Below are 16,770 nucleotides of genomic sequence, written 5' to 3'. Positions count from 1 at the left end.
GACCCAAGTTCAAGAAAGCAATACCTTAACTCATCTTCTTATTCCTTAAGCTAGATTCAGCTCCCACTTACTAATTAGATTCTTTAAGTACATAGTTGAGTTCTCTCTAATCTGTTGACATTGAGTTAAGTTACCTTCTGAGGATACAAGATTTGATAAAGGGCCGGGTGTGGTGTCTCACGCCTGTAATTCCAACACTTTGGGAGGCCCAGCGGGGCGGATCACTGAAGGTCAGGAATTTGAGACCAGCCTCGCCAACATGGCAATCCCCCGCCCCCTACTAAAAAATACAAAAATTAGCTGAGTGTAGTGGTGCACACCGGTAATCCCAGCTACTTGGGAGGCTAAGGCATGAGAATCGCTTGAACCTGGGAGGTGGGGATTGCAGTGAGCCAGGATCATGCCACTGCTCTCCAGCCTGGATAACAGAGTGAAACTCTGTCTCAAAAAAAAAGAGAAAAGATTTGATAAAGGTTCTAGTTTGGTTTAGCTTTATTGTAGCATGATTCTTAACTATTAAAATATTCTCAAGTCAGCCAATTGGATTACCTAGGTAGTCATTACTACTTAACAGATGAGAAAAATGTATAATATAGAGCTTGATACCTGACCAGAAGACTAAGATTATTCATCTCATTTTCAATAGTTAATTTGTGAGTTGATGGTAACCGTATTTTTTTTTTACTTTAATTAAATAAAAGCGTGTTTTTATGTAACTGGCTACGGAAGTTTCTGTAATTTTAGTGGATTAGGGTTAAAGGGGAAAATTACAACTTGACAGTGCTGAAAGGTATGTGAATGGATCCACAAAATGAAGAAAAACAATATAAGACACTGAAATATGAGCTATCTTTTACCCTAAAGCTGGAAAAAGTTTTAAAATAGCTTCTTTATTTTGAGCTACAGCATGGACAGCACCAACAACACAGTACTCTGCAAGGATTTCTTTTTTTGTATTTTACAGCTAGTCCAAATTTCTCTTTAGTATTATTAACATACTCTTTTGTACTATTCACTGTCATTTCAATATTGTTGATGCTCTCTCCTTGCTCTTCTACTAAAAGAGATATCTGAAAGAAAAGATCCCTTAAATCCTTTATTTGATTCTCTAAATTAACAAGTTCCTTGTGTCTCTGTTCAATCTCTGAAAGTTGTGCTTTAGTGATACTGATTTCTGTAAGTAAGCTTTCATTAAAAACTTCCCATTTTCCTTGATGAAGCATATCATTTACTTCTTCTTCAGACATCTCTTTTCCAGCAACTTCAAGCTGACGCGAAATAAATGTCTTGCACTTCTCTTGCTTTGCTGCTATTGTATCATTGTATGTAAACATGATTTGCTGAAAATGGCGGAACATTGAAGCATGCTGAGATTTAAGTATCCTTGTGACCACTGATGATGGACCATTTTCAACCTCTGACTTTTTAACTTCTTTAACTAAATCATTCAAACTTCTGTTGATGTATTCTGCCTGGATTTTTACCTCCTTTGTAATGGTAGGCTCTCTCTTAAGTAGACTAAACCTTCTCATTGAAGCCACCAGACTTTTCTGCTGCTGCCCAAATTTTTGAACATTGTCTGCCAAATTGTTAATACTTTCCTGTAGTTTTTGGAGTTCATGTAGGTGTCTCTCAGCTATAGGCTCTCTTTCATAAATAACAGCTTGCTGCAGAAACACCCCTTGTTCCTCTGTTTCTGTAGTTGATACATGACTGTCTCTAGAGAGTTCAATTTCCTTTGTTCTCTGCTTTAGTTCTTGTAGTCGATCTTTCATCTTCTCTTTCCTCCTAAGAAGCAAAAATTTTTGTATTGAACAAGTAGAAATTTGATATTTTTCCCCAGTAGCAGTTGACTTCACATAGCTGTTTATATCCCAGCAAAAATTCTCCTAGTTTTCTCAAATGAGGTTAAAAAATTAGAAAACATCCATGAGTTTCCTCATGAAAACCATTTAAATAGGGAAAGTAATGTAAAATAATTTGTAAGTTACTTTGCATGTGAGTGCCATTTAGTTGTGTGCAATAGCCGAGAAAGCAGTGATGCAGACACAGTTGGCCAAAAATAAGTTCTTCAGGGTCATAATATCTGTCACATTATAGTTTTTTTTTTTAAATAAAGAATGCTCTTGACTATACCTTCAACTTATAGGATTAATCTTCAGACGCCGAAAGTGCCCTTGTTACTAAAGATAGTGTTTCCAGTTAATTTGGCCTATGTAATATTAAAAAATACTCAGTTTGCTAAATATGGGTCATTCAGTTAAAACCATTGTAATGACAGTACAGATTTTATATGAGAACGTTAAGCTATATGGATAATATTGAATTTATTTTAAGTTTTCCGAAGCCTCTGAATTAACATATTACTTAGCATAGTGTTTTTTCTAACTGTTGCATGTATATGAAAACATTGGTTTGGTTATGCTGATTTCTCATTCTTAGCATTCTTTTGCAAAGATATCCAGACTGTCTTAGAACAAAATTTATATCAATTTGTATTAGGTGATACTTCTATAAACATGAGAATATATTTATATAAAATCTTGTTTTGGGAGTAATAATAATATTGACACTTATCACATGCTGTGTTGGTAGTTATCTGTAAGAATCAAATTGATGTACCTAACTTATATTTAATGATATAGATATACATGAAATGACATACATATATATAAAATGAATGGAATAAGAAGCAGTAAAATACTATTATGACAGAGCATCTTGATTTTAGAAATGTCTTTCATGACATTTTTGAGGATAAGAAGAGGCTGTTAGGGAGTACAAATAGCTCATTAGACCACATATAATATTAATATCAACCAGGAAAAAAAAAAGTCTCTGAATGTGATGCTGTTATGCTGTAGGACTCAGTGTTTGATATGTTTATGGAAATATTTTTATTAATCTGGATGTTGTCATAGGAGGCATACTTAACAAATGTGTAGATGGTGTAAAATTTGGAGGAATCTTTACTATGTTGAAGTACAGGGTAGGGATTCAAAGATTAAAATAGTGTGGAACTTTATACTAAAAATAAATATATTTAACAGGAATAGATTTAAAATATTTCATCTAGCTATAAGAAAAATATTTTCATATCTACAGAGTAGAAGACCCTTGGGTTCACAATAGTGTCTATGAAAGTACTGGAGATTTTAATTAAGTACGGTTTGGTTTTTTTTTTTTTTTCTTTGGGAGATGGAGTCTTGCTCTGTGAGTCTTGCTGGCGTGCAATGGTGTGACCTCGGCTCACTGCAACTTCTGCCTCTCGGGTTTAACTGCCCAGCTAATTTTTGTATTTTTAGTAGAGACGGGGTTTCACCATATTGGCCAGGTGGGTATCTAACTCCTGACCTTGTGATCCGCCCACCTTGGCCTCCCAAAGTGCTGGGATTACAGGTGTGAGCCACTTACCCAGGCTAATTAAGCTTTCTGTCAGAACTATCAGAATAGTCATTATGCTTTTATAAATAGTAGTCTGATGTATGGATAAACTAAACTCTGCCTACTCTATGCTATTCAGAGCAAATTGAAAGGGTAAGGGGAACTCTGAACTTCTGAGCATATTTTGAGATGGAAATTCATAAATTAGGAATTACCAAACTAGCATGGAAAGGATAAACCATGCCAAATGGAGACTCATTGAAACAAATGGTAATATTTGTTCTGTAAAAGAGAAGATATAGGGTGTGTATACAACTATCTTCTAAAACACAAAGATCTGTATATGCAAGTGGGATTAGACTTACTTGGCATAACTCCAAAGGGCAGTGGATGGAAATTACATGGAAAGAGGTTTGATTCAAATTGTAAAGAAGACTTTTCAAACAAATATTGCTTTCCCTAGATGAAATGAGCTGCCTCATGAGGTGCTGAATTTGCTATCACTGGAGATTTTCAAGATGTTCTGGAATGATGACTCCCGTCAGGCATGTTACAGAAATGGTGCCTGTTTTGGGTAAAAGGTTGAACCAATGTCCTGATAATATTCCTTTGGTTTTAAAGGACTGGTATTTTGTGAAATAATCATGGAAGTCTACTATATGTAAAGTTTTAAATGCTGTAGTATATATTTAATTTACAGTTATATAAGTATATAAAGTATATAAATTCTTCCTGTCCTTGAGGAATTTATAATTTAGGGTGAGAAGGACAATATACAATTTAAAAGATAAATGGGATAATTTTAGGTTTTGATATAATAATCAGGCAGGGTCTCTCTAAGCAGATATTTGAGATGTGAGACTAAATGTTGAGAAGCCATGCAGATGAAGAGCCAAGGGAGTATATTCTAGGTATAGGAGTTGGGGTGTCAAGGCAGTGAATGAGACCGGTATGTTTTAGGAACAGAGTTATTGCATAAGAACAAAGTGAATGTAGATAGAAAGGAATGAGAAGAGTAACATGGGAAGAATGAAGTAGAAAGGTAGGCATGGACCACATCATAAAGGGCTTGTGGGCCAAAGGAAGGAGTTTAGATTTTATTCTAGGTGCAGTAGAAGACAGTTAAATAGGATATTGACATGATTTGTATATATTTTTTTCTTTTTGATATGTAATTTAACATTTTTTTTTAAACTGAAACAAGGTGTCCCTATGTTGTCCAGGCTGGTCTTGAACTCCTGGGCTCAAGCCATCTGTCCACCTTGTCCTCCCAGAGTGCTAAGATCACAGACATGAGCCACCATGCCTGGCCCTGATTTATATTTTTAAAAGATGTTGTTGCTTTTTATATAGAGAATAGTTTCTTGGGGAGTGGATGGGAGTAGTTCACAGAAGAGACTTTAATGATAGAGATGGAGTAAATGGGAACCATTAGGATATATTTTTGGAAGTAGAAGCAATAGGACTTGATAAGTTTAACCCATCAGCACTGAACACAATCTTTTCTTGAAACACTTTGAAGAAAAGCATTTCTCCTGTTTTTTTCCCTTACCTTTTTGGCTCTTCCTTTATCACTATTTTCTTTTTCCTGGCCACTCCTTATCTCCCCCACCTGTAAATATTGGAAAAATTTAGACTCAGTCTTATATTTATCCATGATTTTTTAGACTCATGGCATTAAATGCTGTTCATAAGCTGATGACCCAAATTTGTATCTCCAGTCTAGGTTGCTCTGAAAAAACTACCTACCTGACAGCTGCATTTGAATGCCTCTGTCCAAAATGAGCTCATAATCTTCCTCTGAACCCATAAATTGCCCCATCTCTCTTCTGGCAACTCTGTTTTTTCAGTTGCTCAGACCAGAGACTCGGAAGTCTTTTTTTGTTTGTATGTTTTTTGAGACCGAGTCTCGCTCTCTCCCCCAGGCTGGAGCACAGTGGTGCGGTCTTGGCTCACTGCAACCTCAGACTACAGGCATGTGCCACCACGCCCGGCTAATTTTTGTATTTTTATTAGTGACAGGGTTTCACCATGTTGGCCGGGGGTTTGATCACAAACTCCTGACCTTTAGGTGATCCACCCTCTTCGGCCTCCCAAAGTGCCGGGCTTATAGGCATGAGCCACCACGCCTGGCCGGAAGTCATTCTTGACTTTTTTTTTTCCTACACTTCATGTGCAAACATAGCAAGTCTTATCAACATCTCTTTCAAAATGTATTTGGACCTAGCCACCTCTTACCATCTCCCTGTTTCAAGTCCCTGTTATTTTTATTTTTTAGTTTTGAGACAGAGTCTTGCTTTGTTGCCTAGGCTGGAGTGCAGTGGCACGATCTTGGCTCACTACAACCTCCGTCTCCCGGGTTCAATCCTTCTGCCTCAGCCTCCCAAGTAGCTGGGACTACAGGCACGTGCCTCCACGCCTGGCTAATTTTTGTATTTTTAGTAGAGACAGGGTTTCACCATATTGCTAAGGCTTGTCTTGAACTCCTGACCTCATGATCCACCCCTCTCAGACTCCCAAAGTACTGGGATTATAGGCGTGAGCCACTGCGCCCAGCCAACTCCCTGTTATTTTTCGTCTTGATTGTTACGGTAGTCTCCTGAATGTTCTCCTTGTTTCCTTTTTGTACCAACTACCCCCAAACTGCCCCCACCACAAACCTTTGGTCTTAACACAGAATTCAGAGTTAAAATGTAGGTTAGACCATGTCATTCCTGTGCCTAAAATCCACCTTTGGCATTATCTCTTAGAGGAAAAACTACAGCCTGCAAAACTCCACAGTGACTTCACCCTCCTGTCGCCTCTCTGACCTCATCTCCTACAACTCTCCCTTGCTCTGCTTCAGTCTCACTGTCCTTGCTGTTCTCACACAAATCCGGCACCATCTGGCTTTAGGGCCGTGGCACTTGCCTTCTCTTCTATTTGAAGTGTTCTTTCCCATGTAGTATGTGACGTATTTCTCCAACCCAGTCCTTACTGAAATGTCACTCTCTGAGTTAGGATGTTCTTGGTCACCGTATCTTGGACTATACCTTCTCTCAGCCCTCTGACCCTTCCCAGCTTTATTTTTCTTAGCATTTTTCACTATTTAACCTACCATATATTTTACTTATTTATATTAACTTAATTGTCTACTTTCTCCTCCCAGTATTAACTCCATGAAGTCAAGGGTTTTTATTCATTCTGGTACCTCATAGAGTTAATATTTGGAGGAGAAAGTAGAGGGTCTTTATTCTTTCCCAACACCTTGATGAGTCTTATATTTACTTGAGTTCTCATGTTGAGATCTTGATATCTTAGATTTACTTGAGCTCTTAATATGTGCCAGGCACTGTTCTAAGTGTGTTGTATGTTCTTATAAGAACAAGTATTGTCATGATCTCTATTCTATAGATGATGAAATGAAGATCTCAGCTTTAGTAATTGAACCATGTTGTCAGCTAGTGGTAGAGTTGAGATTCAGATTCTGGCAGTATAGTTTGAAGGACTCAACTCTTTACTATAGCAGAGTATGTGTTACTGTACTATAGCGTCCTAGAGCATAGTAACTTCACTATAGTATAGCATAGCTTTACTATGCTATAAAGCTTTTTCAGTGGTGTTAGAGAGATCGTCTAGGGTGAGTTCTGAAAAGAGGCAATTAGGTCAGTTAAGTGATTGGGAAAAGAGCCTCACAAGGGATAAGACCTTGAAATCTGTTTTTGTCAGGAAAAGGTGTTTTATAGATATTAAAAGTTTATTCAGAAACATTTGCTACATTACTTTATTGCCACATAACTATATTGCTGAGCATTTTAAATATTGGTAGGAAATATTTAAGAGCAAGTTTTTGTTGCTGAAATGCACTTAGAGCATTCTACTATTTATTTTACCTATTTTAAATATTTAATTCAAATAGCTAGTAGTGTTTTGTTTTTGCCACTGATTTGCTACAGTAAAGGTAAAAAAGTTCAGTCAGTGCAATTTATGTAATAGGGGACTAAGCTGGAAAGAGATTCCATACCCCTCTTCCTCTGCGTATTTTTATTGTCTATATTTTACTTTACTGGCAAGGAACAGTTTCTTTACCTTCAGAGTAGAACTAACCAAAGCTAGTGTTTTTATAAGATCCAAGGAAAAAAATAAGCTGTGAATGATACTAGACCTGGAAAAATTATGAAAGGAAGATTCGTCAGGAGGAATATTAGAAGGTAATATAGAAAGAATTACCAATTTTAGGTGTTAAAAAGTTGTTTTTTTCTTCTGTGTTTAGTATTATATAATATATATATTTTTTGAGATGGTCTCGCTCTGTCACTCAGGCTGGAGTGCAGTGTCATGATCTTAGCTCACGGCAATCTCCACCTCCTGGGTTCAAAGCGATTCTCCTGCATCAGCCTCCCGAGTGCCTGAGGTTACAGGTGCTCATCACCATGCCCAGCTAATTTTTGTGTTTTTAGTAGAGACAAGGTTTCACCATGTTGGCCAGACTGATCTTGAACTCCTGACCTCAAGTGATCTGCCCGCCTCAGCCTCCCAAAGTGCTGGGATTGCAGGCATGAACCACCATTCCTGGCCAAATATTGTGTAAAATATTTGATGATTATCCTGGTACAGATACTTAAAGACACATAAAACTATTGGGAATTAATTGTGGAAACTTTTTACCATGTGGCAACTTTGTGAAAGCAGAATTATCATCCATGTTTTATTACATACATCTGATAAGAACTAGTCTTCTTTTCAGTATAGACAAAATTTGACGTTAAAGTAAGTTGGCTTAGTGATTTATCTTGTGTAGCTTCCTAGTGTTCATTTTTTGGTTTAGTGGTATTTATGACTTCCTAATCTATAAGCTCTTTCTAGTATTACCATATTGATGCTGAAAATAAATTCTTCCCCAAATTGTTGAAGATACCATGTAACATTTAATGTAGCCATAAACTTTTTAAATAAGCTTTTTAAAAATGTTATTTTTCCCTCAAATTAATAATGCATGTACACAGGTTAACAAATCAAGTCATATCAAGGCTTCTAAAGATACATATCTGACCCTTGCCTTCCCTACCACATCCCCGTTCCAATTCTCCATTCCTTAAAGGCAGTCATAAAGGCAGTCATTTTCAGCTCCTTAGCTACATGTTACGTCTAAACTCCTGTTTCTAGGTAATTTGCATGCGTAGGTATTTTTGCTTCTTCAGTTTTATTTTATTTTTTTATTTTATTTTATTTATGTTATGTTATGTTATGTTATGTTATGTTATTTTAATTTTATTGTGACAGAGTTTTGCTCTTGTTGCCCAGGCTGGAGTGCAATGATGTGATCTCAGTTCACTGCAACTTCCTCCTCCCAGGTTCAAGTGATTCTCCTGCCTCAGCCTCCTGAGTATCTGAAATTACAGGCTCCTGCCACCACGCCCAGCTATTTTTTGTTTTTAATAAAGACGGGGTTTCACCATGTTGGCCAGCTGGTCTTGAACTCCTGACCTCAAGTGATCCACCTGCCTCAGCCTCCCAAAGTGCTGGGATTACAGGTGTGAGCCACCACACCTGGCTGCTTTTTTGGTTTTAGTTATTGTATTGAATTTCTTCTATGGAAGATGTAGATTTAATTTTCTCTCATACCCCCATTCTTCCCTCAGCTTCCCCCTTTTAATACAGTTATATCACAAATTTTGGTTAATCAATATTTTGTGTTTACATTATTATGACTACCCAAATACTATTTATATGTGAGTCACCTAAGGTACTGTGGCTGAATTTCCTTTCTCAAATAATTTTTAAAATTATTTCTAAGTTTTTTCAATGGATAGAGATAGAAGATGAATATATTTAAGAAAACTTCTTGTTGACATATTTATACATATACAGAAAGTCCCCAGAGCATAAAGGTGTACATTATGATGATTTTTCACAAAGTAAATATATCCATGTAACTACCACATAGATCAAGAAACATATAACATTTAAACGTTTTAAAAAAAATATTAATTACCAACGTTTTTCACCTGCTTAATTTTGTACATATGCATCACTGATTCATTCTAAAACTGAAGTGAATTGAAAATATCCTCTTGACATATTTAAATATAGACTGTATATAGTTTTGTTTTATTTCATTTTATTCATCTTTTGAGGCTCCTTTCCTGGAACCTCTAGTGTAATCTGATTGTGTTAGAATTTTTTTTTCCTCTTGTCTATTCTCTTTTTGATTTCCAGTTCCTCACCTTTCTTGGTTTATCTCCTTGATTTGGGAGTGTACCATAGCTTCTTTTCCAAATATAAATGCAGTGATAATTTGCATTACTGAAAATATTTTTATTCTGTTCTATACTTGAATACTATATTTTCTGTGGATAAAATTTTCAGTTTGAAATTATATTCCCTCAAAATTTTGAAAGTTTTGTTACCACGTCTTCTAGTTTTGTTACCCCTGAATGTTCTGCCCTCTGTTTTCTGATATTTTGTAGACTGGTTTTTATATTTCCTTTCATGAAATTCTTGACCTTTTCTTTTCATATTCCTGGTGTTCTGAAATTTCACAATAATGTGATCTGGGGTAGGTCTTGATGCATTTATTTGGTAAACATTTAGTTGGTCTTTTCAACCTACAAACTCATGTATTTAGGGACTTGCTTTTTTAAAAGTAATTTCTTTAATAACTTTATTTTCTCCATTGTCTTTGTATTATTTTCATGGCCTTTCAGACATTAAGAAAATTAAAGAAGCAGTCCAGTCCAAGAAAAGCAATGTCCAAATAAGGGGAATTTTAAAGTGACTTGCCTAAGGCCACACAACTAAAAGGTGGCAGAGCCTTCGTTTAGACATGTCTACTTGATTGCAAATCTGTTCTTTTTCCCCTATTGTGTGTTTAGTAGAAATTGATTATCCTAGTGAAATATACACAAATAATGTTTATCTATATCAAATACTGTATTATATTACTAATATACATACTATATCTATTTAAAAGAAAATTCAGCAGGAGATAATATAGCATATAGTATCTAAAGTAATGTTTGAAGCTTTATTAGGCTCTTTAATTTAATCAGATCAAATTGATCACTTTACACTATAAAAGAAAAATAATTTGGATCTCACAGACATGCTTACAGAAAGTCTCTCTAAGAAATAGTGAATTTTATCTTTGGTACTACATGGAGATTGGGATTCTTATATTTTCTTCTGCTTCAAGTCATAGTCATCTAACCAGATTTCTGTTTCATTCTCTTATACTAGCTTGTCACTATGAATTATTTTTTAAAAATTAATAAATTAATAGAGAAAGGATCTCACTCTGTTGTCCAGGCTGGTCTTGAACTCCTAGCCTCAAGGGATCCTTCTACCTTGACTATGAATTCTTAAAGCTACAGCATATATAGCTGAAGTGCTAGTTGCTGCATTATTTTTTTTTAAACTGACTTGCACCCCTAAAAAAGAAAGAGTAAGTGTTAGGAGCTCAGAGGAGAGAGAAAGAGAAAGTGGCATCAAACAAAAGATTTTGATTTTGTATTCATGAAAATTAAGTCCTATATTTATACAGTGGCTCAGTAGCTTTTAACAATCTTTAATTTTCACATTCCTCAAGAACTACAATGTCTTGAACTTTCTCCTTGATTGCATGGTTTGGAACAAATCCTGAAACAACTCCCTCTAACGGTTTTATGACTGGAAAGATCTTTCTCCTTTTCTGGGTGCGTTGCTTTGTTTTATTTTTGAGGCTCACTGCAGCCTCTTCCTCCCAGACTCAAGCGATCCTTCCCCCTCAGCCTCCCGAGTAGCTGGGACTACAGTTGCATGCCACTGTGCTTGGTTGATTTTTTAAAATTTTTTGTAAAGATGAGGTCTTGCTATGTTGCCCAGGCTGATCTCGAACTCCTGGGCTCAAGCAGTCTTCCCGCCTCAACCTCCTAAAGTGTTGGGATTATAGGCATGAGCCAGTATACCCAGACTCTTTTTTTAACAAATTAGAAATAAAGTAATCAAAAGCTTTTTTCTAAAGCATCATAGTTTTAAGATATTTTAAGAAATAGATGGTATTTCAAATTGATGTCGGAGCACAGTGTACACAGGCTTTTGGGAAGGTAAATTTTCCTGTGAAGTGCCTTTGAGAAGGTGCATTTTACTGCCACTGATTTTGGAAAGCAGGATATTTGAGTCTGACCTGTATAAAGGTTGTTTTTTCCTGAATTTTTATTCATGTAATGTTCCCTGAACAAGTACCACACTTTTATATTTGAATAAAAGGTACTTCAAGGAGCCCTTTAAAATATATTAATATGTCCTTTGTATTTATTAATCTTAATAAATTTACAAGCAAAAAACAAGAAAATATCCTGCTTTTTTTTTTTTTTTTTTTTTTAGCTCTGTATACATTATTGATATTCAAGGCAAAACATGGAAATAGAATCAGGTTTCCTTTCAGTGTTATACATCATGGCATGCATATTGTGTAAATGATGTTTAAAGTGAGCTATAAAGGTTATACTGTGTTTGTCTTGGTTAATGAATCCTATGTCTGTATTTCTTTTGAACATTTAGAGAATATTTATGTGAAAGATCCTTTACATTATTAGGTTATTTCTAGTTTCTTAGGAGTAATTTCCTATGTTTGCTGTGGTCACTGACTGGTGGCCACTTTGTTAAAGGTGAGCAAGTGTATTTAGTGAAATTCATCAGTAGCCTAGCTTCATTGGGGAGTTATACAAGAATGCTCTGAGTGTCCTGATAAATTATGGACACGTTGAGGCTATTTTTTTGATTGTCACTGCCAATGCCCCATGGAGTTTGCACATTATAGCACAGGTAGGATAATGTAGGCCTTATTTTTCTCTACTGATTTTTGTAGCCTAAGTGGATCTCACTTTCTGCTATAATCCTGGGCAAGTCAACAGAGTTATTTCTGTCTTTGTATACAGATTATGTTGTATTATTCCTAGTTAACTGCTTCATCTAGGAAACTCAGTTTTAGTTCCCTGTAATGCAGCAAACTCCAAACCTCAGCTTTAAGGTAAAGTATTTGCCCAGTGGAATTAGGTTTAATTACTACTCTTCCTTTTGGCTTTAAGTATGTTTCCTCATCATTTCTGGCACCTGAAAACTTCTCTTTTTTACTGTAAAATTTAGTGATGTTGTTTTAAAATTTGTCTTTTTTAAACTTATGATTACATCAAATTCTGTATATTTACAGAAAGAGGGAGCAACTTGTGTATCTGTGCATTTTGACTGAAGTCATAGTTGCTTACCTTTACAGAATTAAAATAATTGAGAATGTTTCCCTAAATCCTTGTTCATCTGTGTAGAAATTGACTTAAGATAGGTACTCAGATATGTTTATATGCTATATATAAATTGCATTTTCTAGTAGTTGCATACTCATAACTATATGTATAACCAATTTATTGATCTTATATCTTCATTAATTAGAATACTAGGCAAAGTAAGACAAATATGCATATTAGAATTTAAAACATGCAAGGACAGGATTCATATAAGCATAAAATATGAAGCTCATAGTTGTGAAATCATTTAATTGCTTAGACTAGGTGAAATTGATGAAATTACTATTTTGTGCAGTCTGTTCTGTACCTTAAATTTATTACATTGGAAGAATTATATACAAATATGAATCATCTTTTATTATGTTTAACTTACAGCATTGCTTTACAGTTTTGGATTTTACTAGCAAGAACTGTATCTGTAAACTTAAACATGATATTTAAAAAAGAAAGAACAATAACTCGTATGTGTGATAATCAGGTTTGACAACTTGTTCTGGGAAATAGAAAAGTAAACTGGTGCGACTCAACTCAAATAAAAGGTTCTCTGCCCTATTACAGACACTGAAAATCCCTAGAAACAGAAACATGAGTAAAAATTACCTAGTACTTTAAGAAATATGCCCTGGGATAGATACTTAGTGTATTTATAGATTTTTTTAAAAGTAGGCCATTTCTTTTGATAATTACTGTAATGATTAAATAAAACATTTCAAGAAAACATTTCAAGAAATGTGACCAGTTTTTACCCAAGAGAAAACAGAATATTCTGTTGCTTTTGTATATGAAGTCAACTTGCAACATTTTTCTAGTGCAAGTGAAAGCAGAGGATCTTACTGTAATGTTAACCTCTTTGACTGCTAAAGTGAGGGCCAACTAGTAGTTTCTAAAAACTAAAAGAAATACAAATTGCATATATTGTCTAATTTTGAATGATCTGACTTTTTTTTTTGCAATGTAAGCTTTCAATGCTTTTTTTCTACTTTTTATTTAGTGTAAATAAGTTAAAGAATTAACTTGTTTAACAACATATTAAGATCATTTTATTTAAATATAAGACTTGTATAATTTTTGAACTTTTATCTGATTCAAGTAACCTGTACATACATAAAATGATTTTTATATTGCATTTAAAACTGCATAGCTATGAAGATACTGTGTTCTAGGTATTATATGGCCAATTCTCAAGTCCACCTTTAAAATACATATAAAAGTCATTATTATTTTGATTTGAAATGGAATATTTATTAAATTCTAACATAGTAACAATTATAACTTTGAAAGTATCTAACCTATCTACATATGTTGTATTTAAATAATACTGATTTAAATTTTTCAAGCTATCAATTAAATGATAACCTTTATGTTAAATGGTGTAACTTAAGTACTTTTAATGTACTAGTTGAAATATTATAAAGGTTAGTAAGTACTTCGATATTTTACAGTAGCCCTTTCACAAGATTATTTTCTAATTTTTTAAATTTTAGAAGAGTCTAGTAAACAACAATGAAGCAATTAAGACCATTATAGCAAATTATCTTAGATTTTTAAGGTTATATGTATGTGTCAAATTTGGGTATAAGCTGCTTTTCAGAGTTAAATATAAAAATGTTCTCTGAAGTAAGCACATTCATAGTGTCTATAAAAGAAATAATTTTAGATTTGTTTTTACATCTGACTTTCTAGTATTTCTAAAATGAGAGCTTACTTTTTAAAAGACTTAAAAAAAATTTTCTTTCCTCTGAAGTTGATTTTTATTATAGTAGTCTATTTTCAAGAGCTTTATACCCAGATCCCAGTCAGCATGTCAGTAATATATGTGAACAAATCAGCTACCGATACCCCTGTCCAAATCTGAGTAAAACAAGTAACCCTCATTATTTGTTGAGCGATTTTTAAATGTACCAGTATAACCAGATTTCAGTCTATGGAGACCTCATATTAAAAGGTACAAAAAAGAGTCGTTTATTTACCTTTCTGTCTTCTTCCTTTTGTTGGTTTTCCACCTGCCGTGTTGGAATCCTGCCTTTGAGAGAAAATCTGAACATCTCATGTAATGTTTTGAGCAGTTTATCTAAATCTCTATCTTATAGGGCAGAGGCTAATTTCTGTATAGTTTCCATGTTGTTAATTGAAAGTCAAATAATGAAGTCAAATAAGAGATTAAGTTGTACTTTTGCTGTTAATAGCAAGTGAAAATAGATTGCTTACTTCACACCTGGAGAATCCGGTTCTGCCTGTTAGATGCCCGTTCTTTAGATTAAAGGAAGATCATTTTCACTGGAGCTAGTTGGTAACAGGAAGTCCTCGTTAAACTGCCTACGTAGAGTATTTGGCACTGGATCTGCAAATTTAGTCCTACGTTATATATGTAATATATTATTCTAAGAAAAGGGATTTGTATTTAAACAAAGGTTACTTTCTTTTCTATAGATATCAAAACTTGCTAAAAATACAGAATTAAATAGGAATGAAAAGAAGCTTGGTGTAAAGGCTTTTTTTGTTCCATTTACTTTAAAATGGTTGAAATCTGTCCTATTTTAGGAAGTCCCATAAGAGCTTAGCTCATAAAATCATAGAATTTCAGAAGGGGAACATCCAGGAAAGAGCTCATGTCTGTAAACCATTCATCCCACTTTACTTTTATTTATTTATTTATTTATTACTTTTTATTATGCCTGCTGTTTTTATTTTAAAATAAATTTTATATAGAACTAAAGTTATCCAGCAATATATGTTAAATCATTTATTTTGTCAATATCACAACTCAAAATTAATTTATACCAGAGGAAAATGTTTATAGGAAGAATTAGAAATGAAAATCTCTCTTGTACTACCAAATTTCAGACCCATTTTTTCTACCTGACTTGTTACTGTTTGAGGGCAAGAAGGACATTCCTGTATCTATCAAAATCATATATATATATATATATATATATATATTTACATATATTATTTTTTTAATCAACCCTTTTTTTTTTGAGAAGGAGTCTCATTTCTTGTAGCCCAGGCTGGAGTGCAGTGGTATGATCTTGACTCACTGCAACCTCCGCCTCCTGGGTTCAAGCAATTCTGCTGCCTGAAGCCCCCGAGTAGCTGGGATTACAGGCGCCTGCCACCACGCCCAGCTAATTTTTTTGTAGAAATGGGGTTTCACCATGTTTGCCAGACTGGTCTCGAACTCCTGACCTCAGGTGATCCACCTGCCTCAGCCTCCCAAAGTTCTGGGATTATAGATGGAGCCACGACGCCTGGGCAATCACATTTATATTTATTCTTTGTTTTAATAAAGAAGTAGTTCTACTTCCTGGAATCTGTACTCAAAATAAGAAATAACTCCTTTGCACACTTACTTTTCATAGCACTCTTTATAAAAACAATACACTGGAAACACAAAAGTCCTTCAGCATAGAACTGGCTGAGTAAATGATGAAACATTCAAAGGGAAACATTTTGCAATTATAAAAAATAATGAAGATTTTGTTATACTGCTTCAGGGTACTTTCAAAATTTACTTTTCTGTTAAAAAAAGCATGCTGCGGTAAGAATATATATATGTAATATGCTAACTTTGAGGAAGAAAGGAAGGGTAGTAGATATAAATATTGTATATATACACAAATACATAAACAGTCAATAACATTGAATATCCATCGTGCCCAAATTATGGTCCTTAAAATACCATTTTCTCCATATGCTTGTTTATATTTTCAAAAAGAAATAATGGGAAGATGAAGTAAACACGAATGAAAATGGTTACCTACAGGAGAAGGGAAGGAAAAGGCAAAGAGATGGCAAATAGTTCTTCTGATTGTACCTGGTTTTTATAATTCTGGATTTAGAACCATATAAACTTTTTTTTATTTTTACTTTTTGAGACAGGGTCTCACTCTGTCACCCAGGCTGGAGTGCAGTGGCACAATCTCAGTGGCACAATCTCGTCTCACTGCAACCTCTGCCTTCTGGGTTCAAGAAATTCTCATGCCTCAGCCTCCCGAGTAGCTGGGATTACAGGTGTGCACCACCACGCCTGGCTCATTTTTTTTTTTTTTTTCTCTCCTGTATTTTCAGTAAAGACAGGGTTTCACCATGTTGGCCAAGCTAGTCTCGAACCCCTGACAAATGATCC

The 16,770-nt window shown here is 34.7% G+C and overlaps 2 protein-coding genes across 6 annotated transcripts in view; one reads left to right on the top strand and one right to left on the bottom strand.

Annotated features, from left to right (window-relative positions):
* Positions 1–16,770, top strand: part of ARL13B (ADP ribosylation factor like GTPase 13B) — a 71,954-nt gene that overhangs the window by 33,325 nt on the left and 21,859 nt on the right. The gene's annotated exons all lie outside the window — the stretch shown is intronic.
* STX19 (syntaxin 19) lies at positions 875–14,859 on the bottom strand. The gene is made up of 2 exons (XM_023216049.2): positions 14,615–14,859; positions 875–1,788 (listed from the first exon to the last, which is right to left on the bottom strand). Exons 1-2 carry the CDS (start codon positions 14,692–14,694, stop codon positions 891–893), a joined length of 978 nt encoding a protein of 325 aa, XP_023071817.1. The 5' UTR covers positions 14,695–14,859; the 3' UTR covers positions 875–890.

Source organism: Piliocolobus tephrosceles, chromosome 2, assembly GCF_002776525.5.
Source record: "Piliocolobus tephrosceles isolate RC106 chromosome 2, ASM277652v3, whole genome shotgun sequence".
Classification (NCBI taxonomy): domain Eukaryota; kingdom Metazoa; phylum Chordata; class Mammalia; order Primates; family Cercopithecidae; genus Piliocolobus; species Piliocolobus tephrosceles.
Note: the sequence above shows the minus strand (reverse complement) of the source record. Positions and strands in the feature narration are given on the sequence as shown.

Excerpts from the sequence above, each read along its gene's own strand:
- STX19 (XM_023216049.2), bottom strand. The coding sequence starts at position 14,694 with ATGAGATGTTCAGATTTTCTCTCAAAGGCAGGATTCCAACACGGCAGG. Across the intron at positions 1,789-14,614 it reads AAAAGGAAGAAGACAGAAAG|GAGGAAAGAGAAGATGAAAG; the intron begins GTAAATAAACGA and ends TTTGCTTCTTAG.